The sequence below is a fragment of the Choloepus didactylus genome, chromosome 27 (assembly GCF_015220235.1).
Source record: "Choloepus didactylus isolate mChoDid1 chromosome 27, mChoDid1.pri, whole genome shotgun sequence".
NCBI lineage: Eukaryota > Metazoa > Chordata > Mammalia > Pilosa > Megalonychidae > Choloepus > Choloepus didactylus.
The window spans coordinates 11,018,476-11,038,587 of NC_051333.1; the positions used below are offsets into that span (position 1 = coordinate 11,018,476).

At 44.6% G+C, this 20,112-nt stretch overlaps 1 protein-coding gene and 1 pseudogene across 1 annotated transcript; both read right to left on the reverse strand.

Moving 5' to 3' along the window:
• Window positions 1-6,728: 6,728 nt before the first annotated feature.
• Window positions 6,729-7,088, reverse strand: LOC119521148 (DNA-directed RNA polymerases I, II, and III subunit RPABC4-like). The gene is made up of 2 exons (XM_037819211.1): window positions 7,015-7,088; window positions 6,729-6,894 (listed from the first exon to the last, which is right to left on the reverse strand). Exons 1-2 carry the CDS (start codon window positions 7,086-7,088, stop codon window positions 6,729-6,731), a joined length of 240 nt encoding a protein of 79 aa, XP_037675139.1.
• Window positions 7,089-11,249: 4,161 nt separating this feature from the next.
• Window positions 11,250-20,031, reverse strand: LOC119521149 (annotated as a pseudogene).
• Window positions 20,032-20,112: the final 81 nt, after the last annotated feature.

The window sequence follows — 20,112 nt, forward strand, 5'->3', positions numbered from 1 at the left end:
GGTGGAGATGGATGGGCATATGTGCATATGATAAGGAGGCAAGTTACTTTTATGTCTATATAAAAATAATTTATTTTATTAGTCCTTAGGGCTGGGCACTTCTGATTTCATCTGTTCATAATTCAATCCCTCAAATTAGCTTATCTCAAAACACTGTTTCCTCAACCCATTGACCATCATAATTCCTCCACAATGACAAACTGAAGTTAAAAAGAAATGAAGTGAATTACCCAAAACCATGAAGATAACAAGTGCTGAGGCTGAAACTTACAATTTTGAGTTCCATTCAGTGCGTTTTCACTCAGGGTTCACAGCTGTTGGTGAGCAGTTTATTAGGGGACAACTTATGTATCCATTTCAAGCTCAAACTGACTGATTTTTGTATTCATACACTATATTCAAAAGAATCTTTTTAAAGCAACTTTACATTTATTTTCGCATTTTTTTTTTTCATAAAAATATCCAGGTAGGTAAGAGGTCAGATGAAGGGGACACAAAGAGGTTAAGTGACTGACTGAAAACACAGGTCTTGAGTTCCGGCTGTAATATTTTCCCATTAAATATTCTGCCTAATTAACCAAATAACAATATTCAAATAAACTATCAATACAAAAAGACCCAGGAGGAATTAGAACAGTTAAGAAAAGTGTAACTACACTACACTTGGGGTTTATTTGTTTAAGGGGCTGTCATTAGGAGAAAGCACATATATTAGGATTCTCTTGTCTGAAAAGGATAGGATCAAAAAGGATGTCGCAGCCCATGAGGGCCATGCCAGCCCAAAGGCCAAAGAAGACAATGAGCATTTTCTGATACATGAACCTTTATTCAGGGCTTACCTACAGGGTGAGAAGTCATGGAGAGATCATGATGGCTCTCTCAGGCCGGGCAGGCAGCGCATTCGCAGGGAAGACGACCAAGCAATGCAAAAAGGGCAGACAGCCTTTTATAAGGGTTTGAGACAAAGGCCTTCCTAAGGGTTGGGGGAGCATAGATGTGGGAACAGGTCACTCTGACCTGAGGGGTGGTGCAGGAAGGACTAGAATAACACTTGAACAACTACATTTTGCTGTTTTTGTGAGACCAAGAGCCTCTCACTTCCTGCCTCCTTCCCATAAAGTTACATTTTAAGGTCAATTTACCCTTTTTCTCCTTCCTGGCTTACAAAGACAATAGGTCAAACATTTAGCTGCCCAGGTCACACAGACTGCTGTGCACCAAAGATCTGCAGGCCTGTTTTGCTCAGGCCAAGGGTTGCCACAATCCACCCCTGCACAACAGTTTGCATACCATAGGACAGACTTCACATCCATAATTCACAACAATACAATAAACAACATAGTAATAATACACCGATACAGAGAGATAAGAAACCTATTAGCAAGTGGTGCTATGGCCAGGTTAATGAGTGTTACCATTTAGCACAAGTACGGCCTGGGCTAAAATAGCTAAAGGATAAAGCTATCAGGCATTCTGCTTTATTCTATCTCTAGTCTTTACCATTTTTTTTCAACATTGATCACAGAAATAAATTTCCCTTTCCACTAACTTCCTGCAACTTTCTATATTCATTCAGGTTTTGTTCCATATCCCCTATTTTTTATTCTGATACAACCATTTAGGAAAAAACAACTTCCTTTTCCTTCAATTAAAAAAAGGACATCCCTCATACCCTCTACATGTAAGTCATCAGAATAATTCTGGAAATTGTTCTTAAGCATTTCACAACAGATTATTACCAACAACATTACACTTGTTAGAAGGCTAAATACTGAAAACATTTTAAAAGTCATTGCATTATTGAAATAGTAACACATTTTTTTTAAACAAGAATTAACAACACATGTAAGGATTAAATTGGACAGTTGAGTGGTTTAACAATATATATAAACTGAGTCTTCATAGTAGATAGAAGGGTTCCAGGTGAGGGGGTTTTAAATACCATGTTTCCTCCCCCTGCAGGGAGCCCTTCATTGTCAGAACTACAGTTAGTTTCCTATGTAATTCTAATACCCAGGGGCTTAGGATTCTCAACCACCTGCATGGGCCAGAGCCAGAGCCAAATGACCTTATTTTCCCCAATTCCTAGTGTTTTTGGCACAGGCAAGAGAGAGTTATTATCATTGCCCCATTGTGGCTTGAAGGCAGCCGGCCCCTTTATCTGGAGTTAATGCTGATACAGTTCTCGAGTTCATTGTTTCTATCATCCTTTAAGTGTTTAGCCGTATCCACGGCGGTGAAGGCATATTTTGTCCCTTTGGACAGAGGAGAGGGGCCAATATAGTTTACTTGCCACCAGGTGACAGGAATCTGGTGTCCTCGGTGCCCAGTCTTCCAGCACAGCCATTCAGCCCCTTCATGCGTCATTGGTGTTAGGCTGTGGAATTTCGCTAGGGCATCTGCTTCTATGTCACCTGGTAATGAACTGGTGTTATGGGCAGAGACATGAAAAATGGTTACCTTACATTTGTGGCAGGCATTCCAGATGTCTTCCCACCAGATGGTGTCAGTACTGGGCTGGACAGTCACGGCTGTCCAGGTAGCAGGTTGCCCATGTGCCAATCCATGCAGTCAGGTGTATTTCCTTGTCTGTCAAGGTGGGCACGGGAGGAGCCACCTCGGGAGGAGCCACAGGAAACAGGGCATGCTGCTCTTTCACACAGGAGGCTGGTCCTAAAATTTCATGCATCTCTGTTTTTAAAGACCCATTGTCAAAGATGCCATGTCGTAGGAGGTAGACTTTTCATTTTGTCAGTGTGCTCACCTGAGCACTCCCCAAGTAGGGCTTATTCATAGTGTCCCAGATCCACATACCTGTATGGGTGTGGTCTTCTGTAAGGTCATTAGGCACCTCAGTTAGACCTTCAACACTCACAACTGAGGATTACAAACTGTGCACAACTGCTCTTTTAAAGGGCTATACCTGAGTCCTGTGCCCTTCCATAGTTGGGACCACAATCTAACAGGTACACATTTAGCTTGTTGCCTTTGTCACAAACCCCACCCAAAGCCAATATTGGCACTGGCCACATCCAAATCACAGGGTATATCGGGGTCCACCCCCCTTAAAGCCTCTGCTTGCAAAACAGTTCACTTAGTCTTTTTAAACACAGCCTGCTGTGGAAAATCCCATCCCACACTTTTCCTTTTCTAATTAGGGCATACAAAGGTTTTAAAATTCATACTAAATAGAGTATAAACACTTCCCTATAACTTAACAACACAAGAAAAGCCATCAACTGTTCAGAAGTAAGCAATGTGGGATAACTTTGCATTTTAACAACATCTGAAGGAATGGCCTTAGTTTTAGCCAACCAGACAAAACCCAAGAACTTCACAGGGTACTCAGGCTGTTCTGGAGGTTTCCACGTTTGAAGGTGTCCTTGTGGAAGCACAGCAAATGTCCATTGTTGTTTTCCCCATGTGAAGCCTAACACCAGTTGACTGGAAAAAATCTACAAATATTCTAAATAACATATTAGCAAGGTTTAACACAGAATGAAACAGGAGCAACCAGTTTGCTAACGGCTCCCTAGGTTTTTGTCAATATTGGTTACTAATATCTCCTAAATCCCCTGGGGAAAACTCCCAGGATGAAATGAGCACCCTCTGATCAGAAGCTGCTGCCACTGCCCCATCTTCCTCCCTCCATGGGGGATCAGGATGCTGAACCTCCTCTGCTTTAACCCTTTGTTGGAACAGAGGTCGAGTACGCCTACTTTCCTTAGTGTCAATTTCCCAGTCAGACAGGGGCTCATCATCTTCTGGTGAGGAATCAACAGGGTCCCACACTTTAGGCCTAGTCCCAGTCAGGGGAAGCCAGGATACACCTAACTTGCCCTTTGGGCAGCTTATGTCCTCTTACTCTAGTGCGCTGGTGTGCCAATATTTCTAAACTTTTATCCAGAGCCTCTTTCATTTCCGCTTGTGCTAGCCTCATATCTCTTTCTAGCTTTAATTTACCTCCCAGGTGGCTTACGGCCACCTTAGCTGCTAAAGCTTCCTCAGCAGCGGCGCATACAGCCTCTAACAATGGCCAGCCCCCCGCAGCCGCAATCTGGTGGCCCTTTTTTTCTTTCTGAATCCCCACTGGTCCTGTGGCCTGATACAGGATGGCTATTTGTCCAGCCAGAGAGGGATAAACATATCACACTCCCTCGGCAGATTCCACTCATCTAGGAGGGTAGCCACCCCTCCCCACCTAGACATCCATTCCTCTGGGAGGGTGGACACCCCTTCCCACATAGACGTCGCAGGCCTTCCCGGTATCCCACCCAGGGCCTTCTCCTTTCCCCTCCCCAAGTTCATGTCATCAGTGCCCAGGATCTCCTTAGTCTCCGGCTGACAGCTATTTGATTCTCCAGGCTGGATCTGCCAATTGTCGCAGCCCAAGAGGGCCATGCCAGTCCAAAGGCCAAAGAATACAACAAGCATTTTCTGATACATGAACTTTTATTCAGGGCTTACTTACAGGGTGAGAAGTCGTGGAGAGATCATGACGGCTCTCTCAGGCTGGGCAAGCAGCGCATTCACAGGGAAGAAGACTGAGCAATGCAAAAAGGGCAGAAAGCCTTTTATAAGAGTTTGAGACAAAGGCCTTCCTAAGGATGGGGGGCGCATAGATGCGGGAACAGGTCATTCTGACTTGGGGGGTGGTGCAGGAAGGACTAGAATAACACTTGAACAATTACATTTTGCTCTTTTTGTGAGACTAAGAGCCTCTCACTTCCTGCCTCCTTCCCATAAAGTTACATTTGAAGGTCAATTTACCCTTTTTCTCCTTACTGCCTTACAAAGACGATAGGTTAAACACTTAGCTGCCTGGGTCACACAGACTGCTGTGCACCAAAGGTCTGCAGGCCTGTTTTGCTCAGGCCACGGGTTGCCACAAAGGAACATACTATATATATATATGTATATATATATGTATATATACATATATAACATATATGTTATATATATAACATATATAATCTTATATGATTATAAGAATCATAGATAAAGGTATTTCAGTTAGTATATATTACGTCCCCCAGAAAAAGCCATGTTCTTTGATGCAATCTTGTGGGGGCAGACATATTAGTGTTGGTTAAGTTGGGACATCTGGATTAGGCTGTTTCCATGGAGATGCGCCCCACCCAACTGTGGGTGATGACTCTGATTGGATAATTTTTATGGAGGTGTGGCCCCGCCCATTCATCCTGGGCCTTGATTAGTTTACTAGAGCACTAGATAAGCTCAGACAGAGGGAGCGAGCTTGCTACAGCTAAGAGGGACACTTTGAAGAACACACATGAGCTGAGAGAGGAGCCGCAGCTTACATTTTGGAGACAGCCTTTGAAAGCAGACTTTTGCTCCAGACAAGCTAAGAGAGGACCAATGCCCCAAGAGCATCCGAGAGTGACATTTTGAAGAGGACCTGCCTAGAGAGGAATGTCCTGGGAGAAAGCCATTTTGAAACCAGAACTTGGAGCAGATGCCAGGCACATGTCTTCCCAGCTAACAGAGGTTTTCCGGAACCATTGGCCATCCTCCGGTGAAGGTACCTGATTGTTGATGTGTTGCCTTGGACACTTCATGGCCTTAAGACTGTAATTTTGTAACCAAATAAACCCTCTTTATAAAAGCCAATCTTTTTCTGGTGTTTTGCATTCCAGCAGCATTAGCAAACTAGAACAGTGTGTGACTTAAAACCTAGCCTGCCCTCTCTCTCTTGCTAAGCCAACTTGGCAGGTGGTCTCACTGCCCTCCCCACTACGTGGGACCTGATTCCCAGGGGTGTAAATCTCCCTGGCAACGCAGGATATGACTCCCGGGGGTGAATCTGGACCCAGTATTGTGGGACTGAGAACATCTTCTTGACCACAAGGGGATGCAAAATGAAACGAAAGACAGCTTCAGTGGCTGAGATTTTAAATGGAGTCTAGAGGTCACTATGGTGGACATTCTTATGCACTATACAGATAACACTTTTTAGGTTTTGATGTATTGGAATAGCTGGAAGTAAATACCTGAAACTACCAAACTCCAACCCAGTAGCCTTGACTCTTGAAGACGACTGAATAACAACGTAGATTACAAGGGGTGACTGTGATTGTGAAAACGCTGTGGATCGCACTCCCTTTATCCAGTGTATGGGTGGATGAGTAGATAAATGGGGACAGGAACTGAATGAAAAATAGGGTGGGGTGGGGGGATGATTTGGGTGTTCTCTTTTATTTTTATTTTTTATTCTTATTCTGATTTTTTCTGGTATAAGAAAAATGTTCTAAATAGCTTGGGGTGATGAATGCACAGCTATATGGTGGTGCTGTGAACAGGTGATTGTACACCATGGATGATTCTATGGTATGTGAATACATCTCAAAAAAACTGAATTTAACACCCCCTCTGAAAAAAAACCCACAATTACTCTTGAAATAAAGTTTGTCAAAATAATAATAATAAAATTATGGTTTAGGAAAAGCAATTCTAACCTTACCATGTGTCAGATTAAATATACAATAAAATTATATTATAAGTCATGCAACTGAAAAAAACCCACAAAATCTCTACACAAAGTATTAACAGATATCTAAATATACTATGGTTTAAAAATGAGATAAGATGAACTTGTGTACATGTGGTTGTATTCATAAAGATAAGTCTGCTAACCAAAGCTGTACAACAATGTGAAACATTAATGGCAAATTCAACTACAAGCAAAGATGTTACTCTGAATTCACATTTCATCGAGTGTCAAAGACCACCAATCTTTTAGTCCTTTTCTTGTACATTATTCTAAATCCACATTCTCTGCGTCTTATTGGATCCCTGGATTTTGTTTCATTTTCTGTGTGACGTTCTCCACAGATACAGATCATCGGCTGCTGCTTTGGGGGTAGCATGTGCCTTCTGGGTGTCCATTGTTAGTCCACAGCACGAAGATACCCTATCACTCAGGGATTGCAAACAGTACCCCACTAACTCTCCTTTTGACCTGCTCCTAGGCCTTAGTAGAGCCCAAACACTTACCTGTGGATCACTGACTTACCGTGAGACCTGAGTTGCCCATCATGAACTGGGTATTTCACGACCCACCAAGCCATAAAGGTGGGTGTGCACCACCACGTTGCAAGTGGAAGTGGTATATACCAGATGGGCAGAGTAGCCTCTGAAGACACAAGTAAGTTACATGAGGAAGTGGCCCAAAAGCCCATGGCCCCCACTCCTGCCACATTGCTTTCTCTTTCCCAGCCCATAGCTATGGCCTCTTGGGGACTTTCTGATGATCAGTTGACTGAGGAAGAGAAAACTCAGGCCTGGGTTACAGATGGTTCTGCACTCTTTGCGGGCACCAACCAAAAGTGGACGGCTGCACCACTGCAGCCCTTTCTGCAACATCCCTGAATGACAGTTGCGAAGGGAAATCCTCCCGTGGGTAGAGCTTCAAGCAGTGCACATGGTTGTTTACTGTGCCTGGAAGGAGAAATGGCCAGATGTGCATCTGTATACAATTCATGGGCTATGGCCAACGGTTTGGCTGGATGCTCCGGGATTTAGAAGGAACATGATTGGACAATTGGTTACAAAGAGGTCTGAGGGAGACACATGTGGCTTGACCTTTGTAAATGGGCTAAAAACATGAAGCTATTTTGTCCCAGGTGACTTCAGCAGAGGAAGAATTTAATAATCAAGTGGATAAGATGATCCATTCTGTGGATACCAGTCGGCCTCTTTCCCCAGCCACTCCTCTCATTGCCCAGAGGGCTCATGAACAAAGTGGTCATGGTGGTAGGGATGGAGGTTATGCATGGGCTCAGCAACATGGACTTCCACTCACCAAGACTGACGTGGTACAGACACTGTTGAGTGCCCAATTTGCCAGCAGGAGAGATCAACCCTCAATAGAATCCTTTTCCCCAAGGTGATCAGCCTGCTACCTGGTGGCAGGTTGATTATATTGGACCACTTCCAACATGGAAGGGGCAATATTTTGTTCTTACTGGAATAGACGCATAATCCAGATATGGGTTTGCCTTCCCTGCACGCAATGCTTCTGCCCAAACTACCATCTGTGGACTTACAGAATGCCTTATCCACCGTCATGGTATTCCACACAGCACTGCTTCTGGCCAAGGAAGCCTCTTCACACCAAGTAAAGTGTGGCAATAGGCACATGCTCAAGGAATTCTCAGTCTTACCATGTTCCCCATCATCCTGAAGCAGCTGGAGCGATAGAACGGTGGAATGGCCTTTTGAAGATTCAGTTATGGTGCCAACTAGGTGGCAACACCGTGCAGGCCTGGGGCAGTGTTCTCCAGGAGGCCGTGTGTGCTCTGAATCAGCATCCACTCTATGGTGCTGTTTCTCCCACTGCTAGGATTCTCAGGTGGAATTCTCAAGGATTCTCAAGGGGTGGAAACAGGAGTGGCACAGCTCACTATGACCCCTAGTGATCCACTAGGAAAATTTTTGCTTCTTATCCCTGTGCCCCTATGCTCTGCTGGTCTAGAGGTCTTAACTCCAAAAGGAGGAGTGCTACCACCAAGAGACACAACAAGGATTATCCTGAACTGGAAGTTAAGACTGCTACCTGGCCACTTTGGGTTCCTCATGCCTCTGATTCAACAGGCAAAGAAGGGGATTGCTGTACTGGCTGGGGTGATTGATCCTGACTATCAAGGGGAAAGAGGACTGCAACCAAACAAAGGAGGGAAAAGAAGCATTTTCCTGGCATACAGGAGATCCCCTAGGGTGTCTCTTAGTATTACCATGCCCTGTGATTAAAGTCCCTGGAAAACTGCAACAACCCACTCCAGGCAGGACTTCATTCAGGTCACCCCACCAGGCAAAGAACCACGGCCAGCTGAAGAGCTTGTTGAGGGTAAAGGGAACATGGAATGAGTACTGGAAGAAGATAGAGATAAATATGAACTATGACCACATGACCAGTTGCAGAAATGAGGACTATAATGGTTATGATTATTTCTTCCTGGTTTTGTTATGAATGTATTTGTCTATAAACACAAAGCAAATATCTTTGTTTTCTTCTTTATCCTCTAACTTTATGTCATAGTATTTAAGTTACAGGATATTAAGGATAAGAGTGAATATCAGCCAAGGCTCTGCTTCCCCTTCTGGGGAGAGGGTTGGTCTGTTTCCTGGTGTATGGAGGACATTTGAATTATGTTAGCTGAACTAAGTCTGTTACTGTATTAATTTAGAAATTCACTATGGTTTAAGGAGATGTGCATGGGTGCCAAGTTGACAAGAGGTGGCCTGTGGTGGCTAATTTCATGTTGAACTTGGCTACGTTACGGTGTCCAGTTGTTTGGTTAAATGAGCACTGGCCTGACAGATCTAAATAATTAGTCAGTTGATTGCATCAATTGTTGATTACATCTACTGTCTACAAAGGAGACTGCCTTTAGCAATGAGAGGACTCTCCTCATCCAATCAGTTGGAGGCTTAAGAGAAAACTGAGGATTTCAGCAGTCAGAAAGAAGGACTTCTGAAACTGTCGAACTGCAACCCAGTGGCCTTGACTCTTGAAGGCAATTGCATAACTATGAAGCTTACGTGGTGTGACTGTGTGATTGTGGAAACCTTGTGGCTCACACTCCCTTTACCCAGTGTATGGACAGATGAGCAGAAAAATGGGCACAAAACCTAAATGAAAAATGGGGGGGGGGGGGTAGAATGTTTTAGGTGTTCCTTTTTACATTTTTTTTTTCTTTTGTAATAAGGAAAATGTTCAAAAATTGATTCTGGTGATGAATGCACAAATGTATGTTGTTACTGTGAACAACTGAGTGTATACTGTGGATGATTGTATGGTATGTGACTATATCTCAATAAAACCATATTTTAAAAAAAGGAGAAAGAAAGAAAGGAAGAAAGGAAGGAAGGAAGGAAGGAAGGAAGAGAAAGAAAGAAAGAAAGAAAGAAAGGAAGGAAGGAAGGAAGGAAGGAAGGAAGGAAGAAAGAAGGATTTCTATCTCTTCCCCAAACAGCCAGCTTCTCCTGAGGAATTCAACATCACCTTGCAGCCTGACTTACAGAATTTGAATTTGCCAATCCACATGGTCACATCAGCCGGTTCCTATTATACTGTCTTAATATTTATATATTTGCAAATATATATCCTGTTGGTTCTGTTTTTCTGTCCTATAATAATATCTTAATATTTATATACTTGTAAATATATATCTTGTTGGTTCCATTTTTCTGTAGAACACTAATGCAAACATATAATTGCTTACATGACCATCAAGCTAATTTTACACCTTGCAGAATTAATAGGAATTCTTTAATATTATTAATCTAATAATATTACCCAATCCATAATCGAACATGCTCAATTTTCTCCAAGTTGTCTTTTTAGAGTTGGTTTGTTTGACTCAGAATTCAAATAAAATACAGTTTGCATTTATTTGTTATGACTCTGTAGTCACTTTTATTCTAGAATAATCCCCCTAATTTTTTTTATGCCATTGATTTATTTCAGATGTCTCACAAAAACAATGCATCATGTCAATTTTCTGTCCCGCCCCCCAATCTGACAATCTTTGTTGTTACTTGAAGTATTTAGTTCATTTACATTTAATATGATTACTGGTATATTTGGTTTTAAATTCTACCACTTAATTTTGAAGTTCCTTTTTGTCTTGTCTCCTTTTTTTTTTTTTTTTTTTTTGTGGCCTCCTTCTATATTGATTACATTGTTATCATTCCTTCTTTTACCTCTGCTAATGTAGAGGCTATTCATTTTGTTTCTATTATTTAGTGGTTAGTTTAAAAATTGTAATACTCATATTTTACTTATTAAAGCCTAAAGCTAATTACTACTTTTATCCTCATTTCAGACAACTCAAGAATCTGAGGTCACTTTAACTCCATATACTCAACTCCTGGATTTTTATGTTATTACACTGTATAATTTATTTCAGTCCTGTTTTTTTTTTTTTTTTTTTTTTGAGGTGGAGGAGGCGAGAACATTTTATTCATTTGTGATGTCCCTTCCCAGCAGGCAGGGCAGCAAGTTCTAGAAGAAGCTAAAATCATCCTTTATTAAATAAAAAAAATACTCCCTCGCAGGTCCTGGGGTGGGGACAAACTCAAAAAAAAAAAAAAAAAAAAAAATCCTCCATGATCCCTGATTGTTTTTAAGTACAGAGGCTGGCGAAGGGGTTTCCACTGGGTGATGAGGTGTGCGTGGCTTCTGTGTAGTATTGAGGGGACAGGGACAGGCTGGCCTTTCAGCCCCCTCAGCCCACGGACGCCTAGGTGATGCCTCCTGGCAGCTCCTCTGAGCTTCTGGCTGTCGTCTGCGTTGTCACCGTGTCCCAAAGAAGCGGCTGGAGCGCCAGGATCCCACAGCGCCCCCGGCACACTCCAGCCGGGACCCACGCATGCGTGTTCGCGGACTCTGACACGCCGTCCGGCCTCTCACAAAGTGCAACCCCAGGACATTCACGGTATCTCCCACAGCCTCTCCAAGCGTCTGGGTGGTAGACAAGGAGAAAGTCCCCTGTTCCTCGCGGGCTGCACCAAAGTTCAGCCTGGGGGCCTCTTTTGGACGCGATCAGCTGCGCTGACTTCCGCGTCTTCCACGAGGCTCTGTCCTCATCAGCTTCGCTGTCTCCTGGGTGCTGGGGCCGCGGTCCCTGACAGTGATCTCCGGCGTGGGGTCCAATGTGCAGGCGCTTCCTTGGGCAGCGGCACCAGCGTGGAGCGGGCCCCGGGCTGGCCGAAGGGCAGGCTCCGGGCAGGCACCTGGCAGAGCGCCTCGTGGCCTCCAGGGTGCCAATGCACCGTGACATCCTCCAAGGCCTGGTGGTTGGGTGCGTTAGTGCAGTGTGCTGGTTTGGAGCTGTTAGGTACCCCAAGAAAGGCCATGGTCTCTTTTTTTTTTAATGCAATTTTATTGAGCTATGTTCACATACCAGATAATCATCCAAAGTGTACAATCAATAGTTCACAGTATCATCATCTAGTTGTGTATTCATCACCACAACCAATTTTTGAACGTTTTCATTACTCCAGAAAAAAAATAAAAATACGAATAAAAATAAAAATAGAAATAAAAAAGGAACACCCAAAACATCCCATACCCCTTATCCCTGCTTATTATTTATTTATTTTTGTCTTCATTTTCTTATTCATCTGTCCATACATCGGAGAAAGGGAGTGTCAGTCGTCAGGTTTTCACAATTACACAGTCACACCTTAAGAGCTATCTAGTTATGCAACCATCTTCAAGATTCAAGGCTACTGGGTTCTAGTTCAACAGTTTCAGGTATTTCCTTCTAGCTATTCCAATACACTAAAAGCTACAAAGGGATATCTATATATTGCATAAGAATAAGCTCCAGAATGACCTCTTGAGTCTATTTGAAATCTCTCAGCCACTGAAACTCTATTATGTCTCATTTCTCCTCCTCCTTTTTGTCCAAGAAGGCTTTCTCAATCCTATGATGCCAGGTCCAGGCCCATCCCTAGGAGTCATGTCCCATGTTGCCAAGGAGATTTACACTCCTGGGAGGCACGTCCCACGTAGGAGGGGGGATAGCGAGTTTACCTGCCAAGTGTGCTTAAAGAGAGGCCACATTTGAGCAACAAAAGTTCTCTGCAGGTGACTCAGGCATAATTATAAGTAGGCTTAGCTTCTCCTTTGCAGGAATATGTTTCAGAAGGGCAAGCCCCAAGATCGAGAGCTTGAAGGCCATGTTCTTTTAATCCATTCTTGTGGGTACAGACCCGTTGTGGGTAGGACCTTTTGACTGGGTTGTTTCCTTAGAGATGTGACCCAGCCCATTCAAGATGGGTCCTAATCCCCTTGCTGGAGTCCTTGATGAGAGAATAAAAGACAGATGAAACCCAGAGAGCTCAGAGAAGCTAAGAGATGAAATCCAGAGCTTGCCCCAGAGAACTAAGAGAGAAACCCTGGAGAGAGCAAGCTCACAGAGAGAGAGAAATGCCCAGAGATGTTTTGGAGAGAGCCACTGAAACCAGAACCAGGAGAGAAGGACCAGCAGATGTCACCATGTGCCTGCCCATGTGACAGAGGAACCCCAGATGCCAGCAGCCTTTCTTCAAAGAAGGTATCTTCCTTTTGATGCCTTAATTTGGACATTTTCATGGGCTTAGAACTAATAAAACCCCATTGAAAAACCCAGCCCATTTCTGGTATATGGCATTTTGGCAGCTTTAGCAAACTGAAACAGTGCAGTCAGGCTGAAACACCATGTGGTCAGTGAAGGCATGTTTGATACAGCAGGTGACATTCTCCATCTGTGACTCAGTGAGGGCCCCAGACCACAGAACTCGGATACCACTGCCAACTGCTCCTGGGTGGCTGCTACTTTCTCAGGCTGCCTGATGGCTGGTGTGTGGTGCTTTCTGTTAGGTTCTCTGCAATGGGTGCGGTGGCCAATGGGACAGACTTGAAGTCAAAAGCGTTTTCAGACGGTTCTAGAATGTACTACTGCAGAGGCTTACCCAACCAGGTTGGGATACACTCAGACCCTTCAGAACCCTGCCCACCCTAAGGGTCTTCTGCTTCTGCACCAGGACATTGGGGTAGAAGGTGACTTGGCCCTTTACTTTGTTGGCATCGTCCATCACACACCTTTCCAGCCACACCAAGCTGCTAGACAACATTTCTTCCTTCTGGGCTCCAAACTTGGCCAGAGAACTCCCTGTACTTACTTGGACCTCCTCCTCTCCCAGAACCACTTGGTTGTAGATGAAGTGGATGGACTTGAAGGGCTTGTGGGTCTTGGGCCTGGGCCAGCCCAGGAGACACAGGCTGTGGTGGCCAGCATGGCGAACCCATAGTCCTGGATGAACTCACAGGTGTTTCATCGACTCCTTGCTCCCTGAGTTCTCCTCGGTGATACCAATGATGCAATTCACGACTGAGCCCTTGCACTCAAAGCTACCATCTGCCCACAGCACCATGAACCGGAAGTTCACGAGGGTGTGCGTGTTTGCAAGTTTACTTCTGGCACAGGGCACGGCTGGCTTGGAACAGCACCGTCTTGAATTCATCAGAGACCTCCGACATAAAGGAGATCTGCTTCGTGACGCTTTCACTCTACTTCAGGAAGCGGTCGATGCTGCTCTGGCTGCCCATCTCGGGGAGTGTGGTGATGGCCAGTGAGGCAGTGCTGCAATCCAACTCTGGCCTGAGGTTCTCCGGGTCCAGGCTGCAGGCTGTCACGGCCTCCTGGCAACCTTATCGAGCATGTGGGCAGCACGGGATGGAGTCCTTTGCCTCACTCTTGCATTGTCATACTTGCTTGGCAAAACCCCAATGTCAGTCTTGGCTCATTCACTCCTGCACCCCCGGGGGGAAAGGCACAGAACTATTTTGGTCTCATTTTAAACTCTTGAACACTGTTTTGCTGAAAACCAAAGTATAGAATAAGTTTATTGAACTAAAGTAGAAATAATGCAGAATAGCAACAAAAGGTCACTGCTCAAATAGCAAGTTTTGGGCAAGCAGCGTATATGGCCACCAGGAACAAAGGGAGGATATGGGGGAATGAGGGCGGGGAGCCAGGGAGGGTCAGTTACAAGAGTTGCCTGGGACCCGGGATGTTCTTGTTTCATGTTTCATTTATTTTGCAACTCGGACAGGCAGGCTGTCTCTGCAGGAGGGGGCTAGCTGGTGAAGACAAGTAGACTTGTGGTGTCAGCATGTCTTGTTTCTTCTCTGCAGGGCAGAGGCCTTAATGCCATGAAGGATTATTGGTATGTCAGCCTGGCTCAGTAGTTCTCTGTTTCTTCTTTGTGCTTCCCTGGATAAAAAGGAAGTTCAAGCAGATCAAGATGATTAGTGAAGCTATTAGCCCTTCCATTTTCACATTCCCTCCTTTTGGTCAAGGGCATCCTTGAACTCCCTGAAGACCAAGCACAGTCAGTTTGTGATTTTATAGGCTGGTTCCCTAAAGTTGCAGGGGACAGGGGAAAGAGGTAGATGGCTCTGAGACGCTGGGCGACGAAGCTGGTGATGGTACAGATGAAGACAGGCCCAAGGAGCGGGATGATGACTAACACGATCTGCGGTGACACCAGGGAACACAACCAGGAGGCGTTAGGAAGAAACCCCTCAATTGATGCCCACGTGTCTCTGGGTTGCTGGTTCATGCCGTGAAGCCATTTGACTTGCTCGGAGAGCTCTTGGATGTCAGTTTCGACTTGCAGGGGTGTTGATCCACGTGCAGCAGGAGGTATTGGCAACAGCACAAACGCCACCATCTTCAGCTAAAAGACACATGAGAACAGCTGACAGCTGCGAGGGAGTTGAGAGAATTGGAAGTCCTGAGAGGGCTTGTCCGGTTTCCGATGCTATTTTTTCGAGTGTAACAGTTAGGTTTTGATGGGTGTTTTCATGTATTCCAAACCCCATCTCAGGGGCAGCGAGGCCTAAGGGGGCTCCTGCTCCTGCTAGGATGAGGCCTAGTGCTCCAAGAGGTCATGGATGGAAGCAGGTGGAATTGTGTATAGTGAGGCTGGGGGGTGAGAGGAAACTGACAGAACCTTGGCCTGTGGGAATGCCACGTGGAGGCAAGAAAGTCCGAGAAACCCTTCAGAGCTATTACACAGAAAAGCCAAGCCTAGAGGAGGCGGACCTTTCCAAAGTTGGGCTTCTTGGTGGCAGAGAGGATGAGGGTCCAAGAGATGGGGAGGGCATAGTAGAATTAATATGCTGTCCAGTTGGACAAAGTTAGAGGGAGGCAGGGATCAGGCTTGAGAGGGTTGTTTGAAACACCACGACCATCTTCACTTCTGCTGAATTCTGTGAGATACAGTGGGCTTTTGGAGTTGAAAGTTACACATGGTAGATCGTTTGGAGTGGGCTGGGGTGGGATGATACAAATGCCTGGGGGAATGGAGATGTCACTGGTGATATTACAAGTGCCAGGCCAGTGGGAAACATTACTTAATGATATTCCCATGGATCCAGGGGAAGGGTGCTGTGGGTTGTTATGACAGATCCAGCAGGTAGTTAAATTTTCTTCAGTAGCTACTGTTTGGAATAATTGAATAATGGCATTATTATTCCAAGAAGGTACATTAGTAGGAAAGGGGGACAGGGTGAGGGTTAGCGCTAGGGTAGGGGAAATAGAGGCAAAATTGACAGGGAAAGATAATTGTTAATTGCCCACATTAGGGCTACAATGATAATAGGAGCAAGAAGCAGGTAGCAGTGCTAGCAGGTGTGGCTTTCATCATTATCACATGGGGGCTTAATTAGAGGGTAGGTATACCCAGCTGTCATCCAGCGTCTTGGGAGAGCAGTCTACTTCTGGAGTTGTCGGTTTCTGTGGGATCAGGTCTGGGGTCTCGGAATTGCAGCCTGCATCAGATGCCATCTGCTTCTGGACTTGGTAGAATCACAGAGTCAGGTCTCCAGTGGCTTTGGTGGCCTACTCAGGTGGAGGAGCTGGCTTTAGGTGCGACAGATGGATCCAGGAGTCTACTCCTCAGAATCTGGTGGCTGTGGAGGTGGCGAGGAGAAATTGGTAGGATCTTTCCCATCGGGGCTCAAGTCCGTGCTTTCTGAGGTGTTGCTTCCAATAGACCTAATCTCCTGGGCCCATGGGGGGTGTAGTGGCAGGTGGCTCTTTGGTGGAGGAGAAGCTGGATGAAACGTATTTGCTATTTTTTGAAAGGCCCCTGTGGTGGTGGGAATTTTCCAGGAGGCAAGTGGAAGGGTCGTGCTGGGTTGTACCGGGGCAGATGCTGCAGTGAGTGGTGGCTTGCTGTGCTGCTATTCTAAAGTGGTCCCACAGGTATTTTTTGTTGTTGTTGTTCAGTTTTTCAGCTCATTGGGGCTCATCTGGAGACCTTATCATAATAAAGGTGCAAACATCGGGGAGAACAAGGAGGCTATTTGGTCCAATCCATAGTCCAGATTTGGTGTCCTGATGCCACCCTGTTTTTTTCAAGTTTTCAGTGTTGAGGGCGAGCATAGTTTGTTGGGCTTCTATGATATCATTTCAAGAGGGCTCTTGAGGAATGATTTCTGGTACCCAAAGAACCTGAACAGAGGGTTGCTTTCCACCCAGAAGCATAGGAGCTGCTTGGTGGACAACAGAATTTGCTAGTACATTTCTTTTGTGCTTTTTCTGAATCCATTTTACTAGGCGTTCCAGTTTGTTAATACTGCCATCATGCCAAATACCAGAAGTGGACTGGCTTTTATAAAGGGGATTTATTTGGCTAGAAATTTACAATTTGAAGTGTCCAAACTAAGGCATCAACAAGATGCCTTATTTCACTGAAGAATGGCTGATGGCGTCTGGAACGCCTCTGTCAGCTGGGAGGGCACGTGGCTGGCGACTGCTGGTCCTTTGCTCCCAGGTTGTGTTTCAAAATAGCTTTCTTCAAAATGTCTCTGGGCTTCTGTCTTCACTTAGCTTCTCCAAATGTCCTTCTGTCTGCATCTCCAAGCGTCTTCAAGTATCTGAAAGCATCTTGGTCCTGGGTTAGCATGTCCCGGGGCATTTTCACGTCTCTGCTCTCTGAGAGCTCCCTTTAAAGAGGAAAAACTAATCCAGTAAACTAATCAACACCCACCCAGAATGGGTGGGGTCAGATCTCCACAGAAACATTCAATCAACCAGTCACACGCTCATCAAAAAAATTAGTAAGTCTGCCCCCAAAAGATTGCATTAAAGAATATGGCTTTTTCTGGGAACATAATATATCCAAACCAGTGCACTAGGTACAATTTACTCAGTCCCAGTCCTCTCACAATCTTTCTGCCACCTCTTCTGCATAAGTCCCTGGGCGTGGGAACAGAAGGGTACAGGTTTACCTCCTGCAATATTGAGAAATAAGGCAACAATCACAATACAGCCACAAGAGAGACAAATTATTGATACTGTTAGTGTGCTAACCTAATAAGAAGAGCATAACTCTAATGCAAGGGTGGGTAAGTGAGCTAAGAGGAAAAAGGTGTTTATGAACTTTAACTTTTGTATACAGTTTATAAAATTTCCAGGTGTGCTCTTGCATTGGTGACATTTGTATGTTTATCAGGTATATATTAACAACAAGAGGTGCTAATCATGGCACAAGTACTACCTTGAGTGGCAGTGAGCATATCTGAAGCCACACAGGATTTTTTTTCAAGGATTTTTTCCCTTTAATATAAAAGTGGAATGACAGCAGTCCAATGTACAAAAAAAAAAACTCTCATACTAAAAAACGTACCATAATACTGTACATGCAAAAACCGTTCAACATGAATGATTTAAATCTTTCTGTTGTTTTCCAGATCTGGAAGACATAAATGCAAAGTTCTGCAACTATATTACTGCTGAGAACACGTGCCCGGGAACACTGTGTTTCCCCATCTCTTCCCCTCGTCCCAGCCCAGCCTTCAGAGTCCCTGAGCTTGGATCGTGGGCCAACAGTGTCGCCGAGAACAAGCAGAGCCAAATGTTTACTCAATGGAAGCCATTATTCAGTGACCCATTGCCTACCTTCAGGGATGGAAAGCACAAGTTTGTTTTGTTTTGTTTTCTTAGAGCAGAAACTTTGTTCTTTGATCAAAGAATGAAGAAGGGTGAGCTCCTGCCGCGGTAAAGTAGCTTCTAGGGTCCTTTTATAGGCGATGGGGGTGAGGTGGTGGGGGTGGCGGGGGTGCATCCTGGGCATGCGCAGATGGTCCTTCTTTGCAGTCGGCACTTTTGCACGCGGTACTGTTTGTGCCCGGAGCCAAGTCGCCATCGTGGTTTGTGGGCGCGGCAGCTTTTGCTCTTGGCACTGTTGACGGGCCGCCCCGGCGCTGTCTCGGGCAGGACTGGCTCAAACTGGCCTGTGGTTACTGGCATCTTGCACTTAATTTGTGAAAACAGGCGAAACTGGAGCGGATGGTGAGGTGGAACTTCCCTGAAAGCAAGCAAAGCTTGAGGAAAAGGTCAGGTGGAAGTTTCTGTGAGCCACCATCTTGGTGACTTCCAGTCCCGGTAACAGTTCAACCCTCTGGAGATGGAAGGTGCTGTTTACATAAGGGATAGTTTTCCAGACTGCGCTGAGGACGGCCATTCTATCCAAGAAAGAGCTCTTTAGGACTCTGGTAACTTGAATTTTATTTTATTTTTTAAATGCACTGTCTCCCTATGATATATTTGGATTTTCTGAAGTATGTAACTCATTAAATGCTAAAGATATTTTTCTCTGATTTTAATCTTATTTTACTGAATCCATATTTATCTAGCTGTTCATCTATTTATAGATCTATTCCACCACAATTTTTTTTTCTTGCAAAACAGACATACCGTTTTGCATAGCCATTGTCAGAATTAATTGCTCAAACCTTTGTAACTGTAAGTAGACTGACTACATGCTTTGTTTTCTCCAGGCATATAGGCCTGTCATGTTAGTAATAATAATCACGTATTAGCTAAAATGTATATAAAATGACTGTTTTCCATTTCACAAAGATGAGCTAGATTATCTTTGGTGAAGTCTATAGCATCCACCCATCGATAAAATTATCCACAGAAATTGTGTTTTCAAAACATTTTGGAGCTATGCATTGAAACACAGACATACTCACCACCATTCCAAAATTAAAGTATTCGGCCTTACACTTAAAATATAGTTGATTGGCAGGTGAACTCACTGCCCAACCCCCTACATGGGACCTGACTCCCAGGGGTGTAAATCTCCCTGGCAATGTGGGATATGACTCCCGGGGATAAATCTGCACCCGGCATCGTGGGAATGAGAACATCTTCTTGACCAAAAGGGGGATGTGAAATCAAACAAAATAGTTTCAGTGGCTGAGAGATTCCAAATGGAGTCGAGACGTCACTCTCGTGGACATTTTTATGTACTATATAGATAACGCTTTTAAGGTTTTAATGTGTTGGAATAGCTAGAAGTAAATACCTGAAACTATCAAACTGCCACCCAAGTAGCCTTGACTCTTGAAGATGATTGTATAAGAATGTAGCTTACAAGGGGTGACAGTGTGATTGTGAAAACGTTGTGGATCACACTCCCTTTATCCAGGGTATGGATGGATGAGTAGGAAAATGGGGACAAAAAACTAAATGAAAAATAGGGTGGGAGGGGGGGTGATGATTTTGGTGTTGTTTTTTACTT

What these genes read in the sequence shown, in the direction of transcription:
- LOC119521148 (XM_037819211.1), bottom strand. Translation starts at nt 7,088, where the DNA reads ATGGCTTGGTGGGTCGTGAAATACCCAGTTCATGATGGGCAACTCAGG. An exon ending in GGTAAGTCAGTGATCCACAG is followed by an intron (nt 6,895 to 7,014) that starts GTAAGTGTTTGG and finishes ATGGACACCCAG; the next exon opens with AAGGCACATGCTACCCCCAA.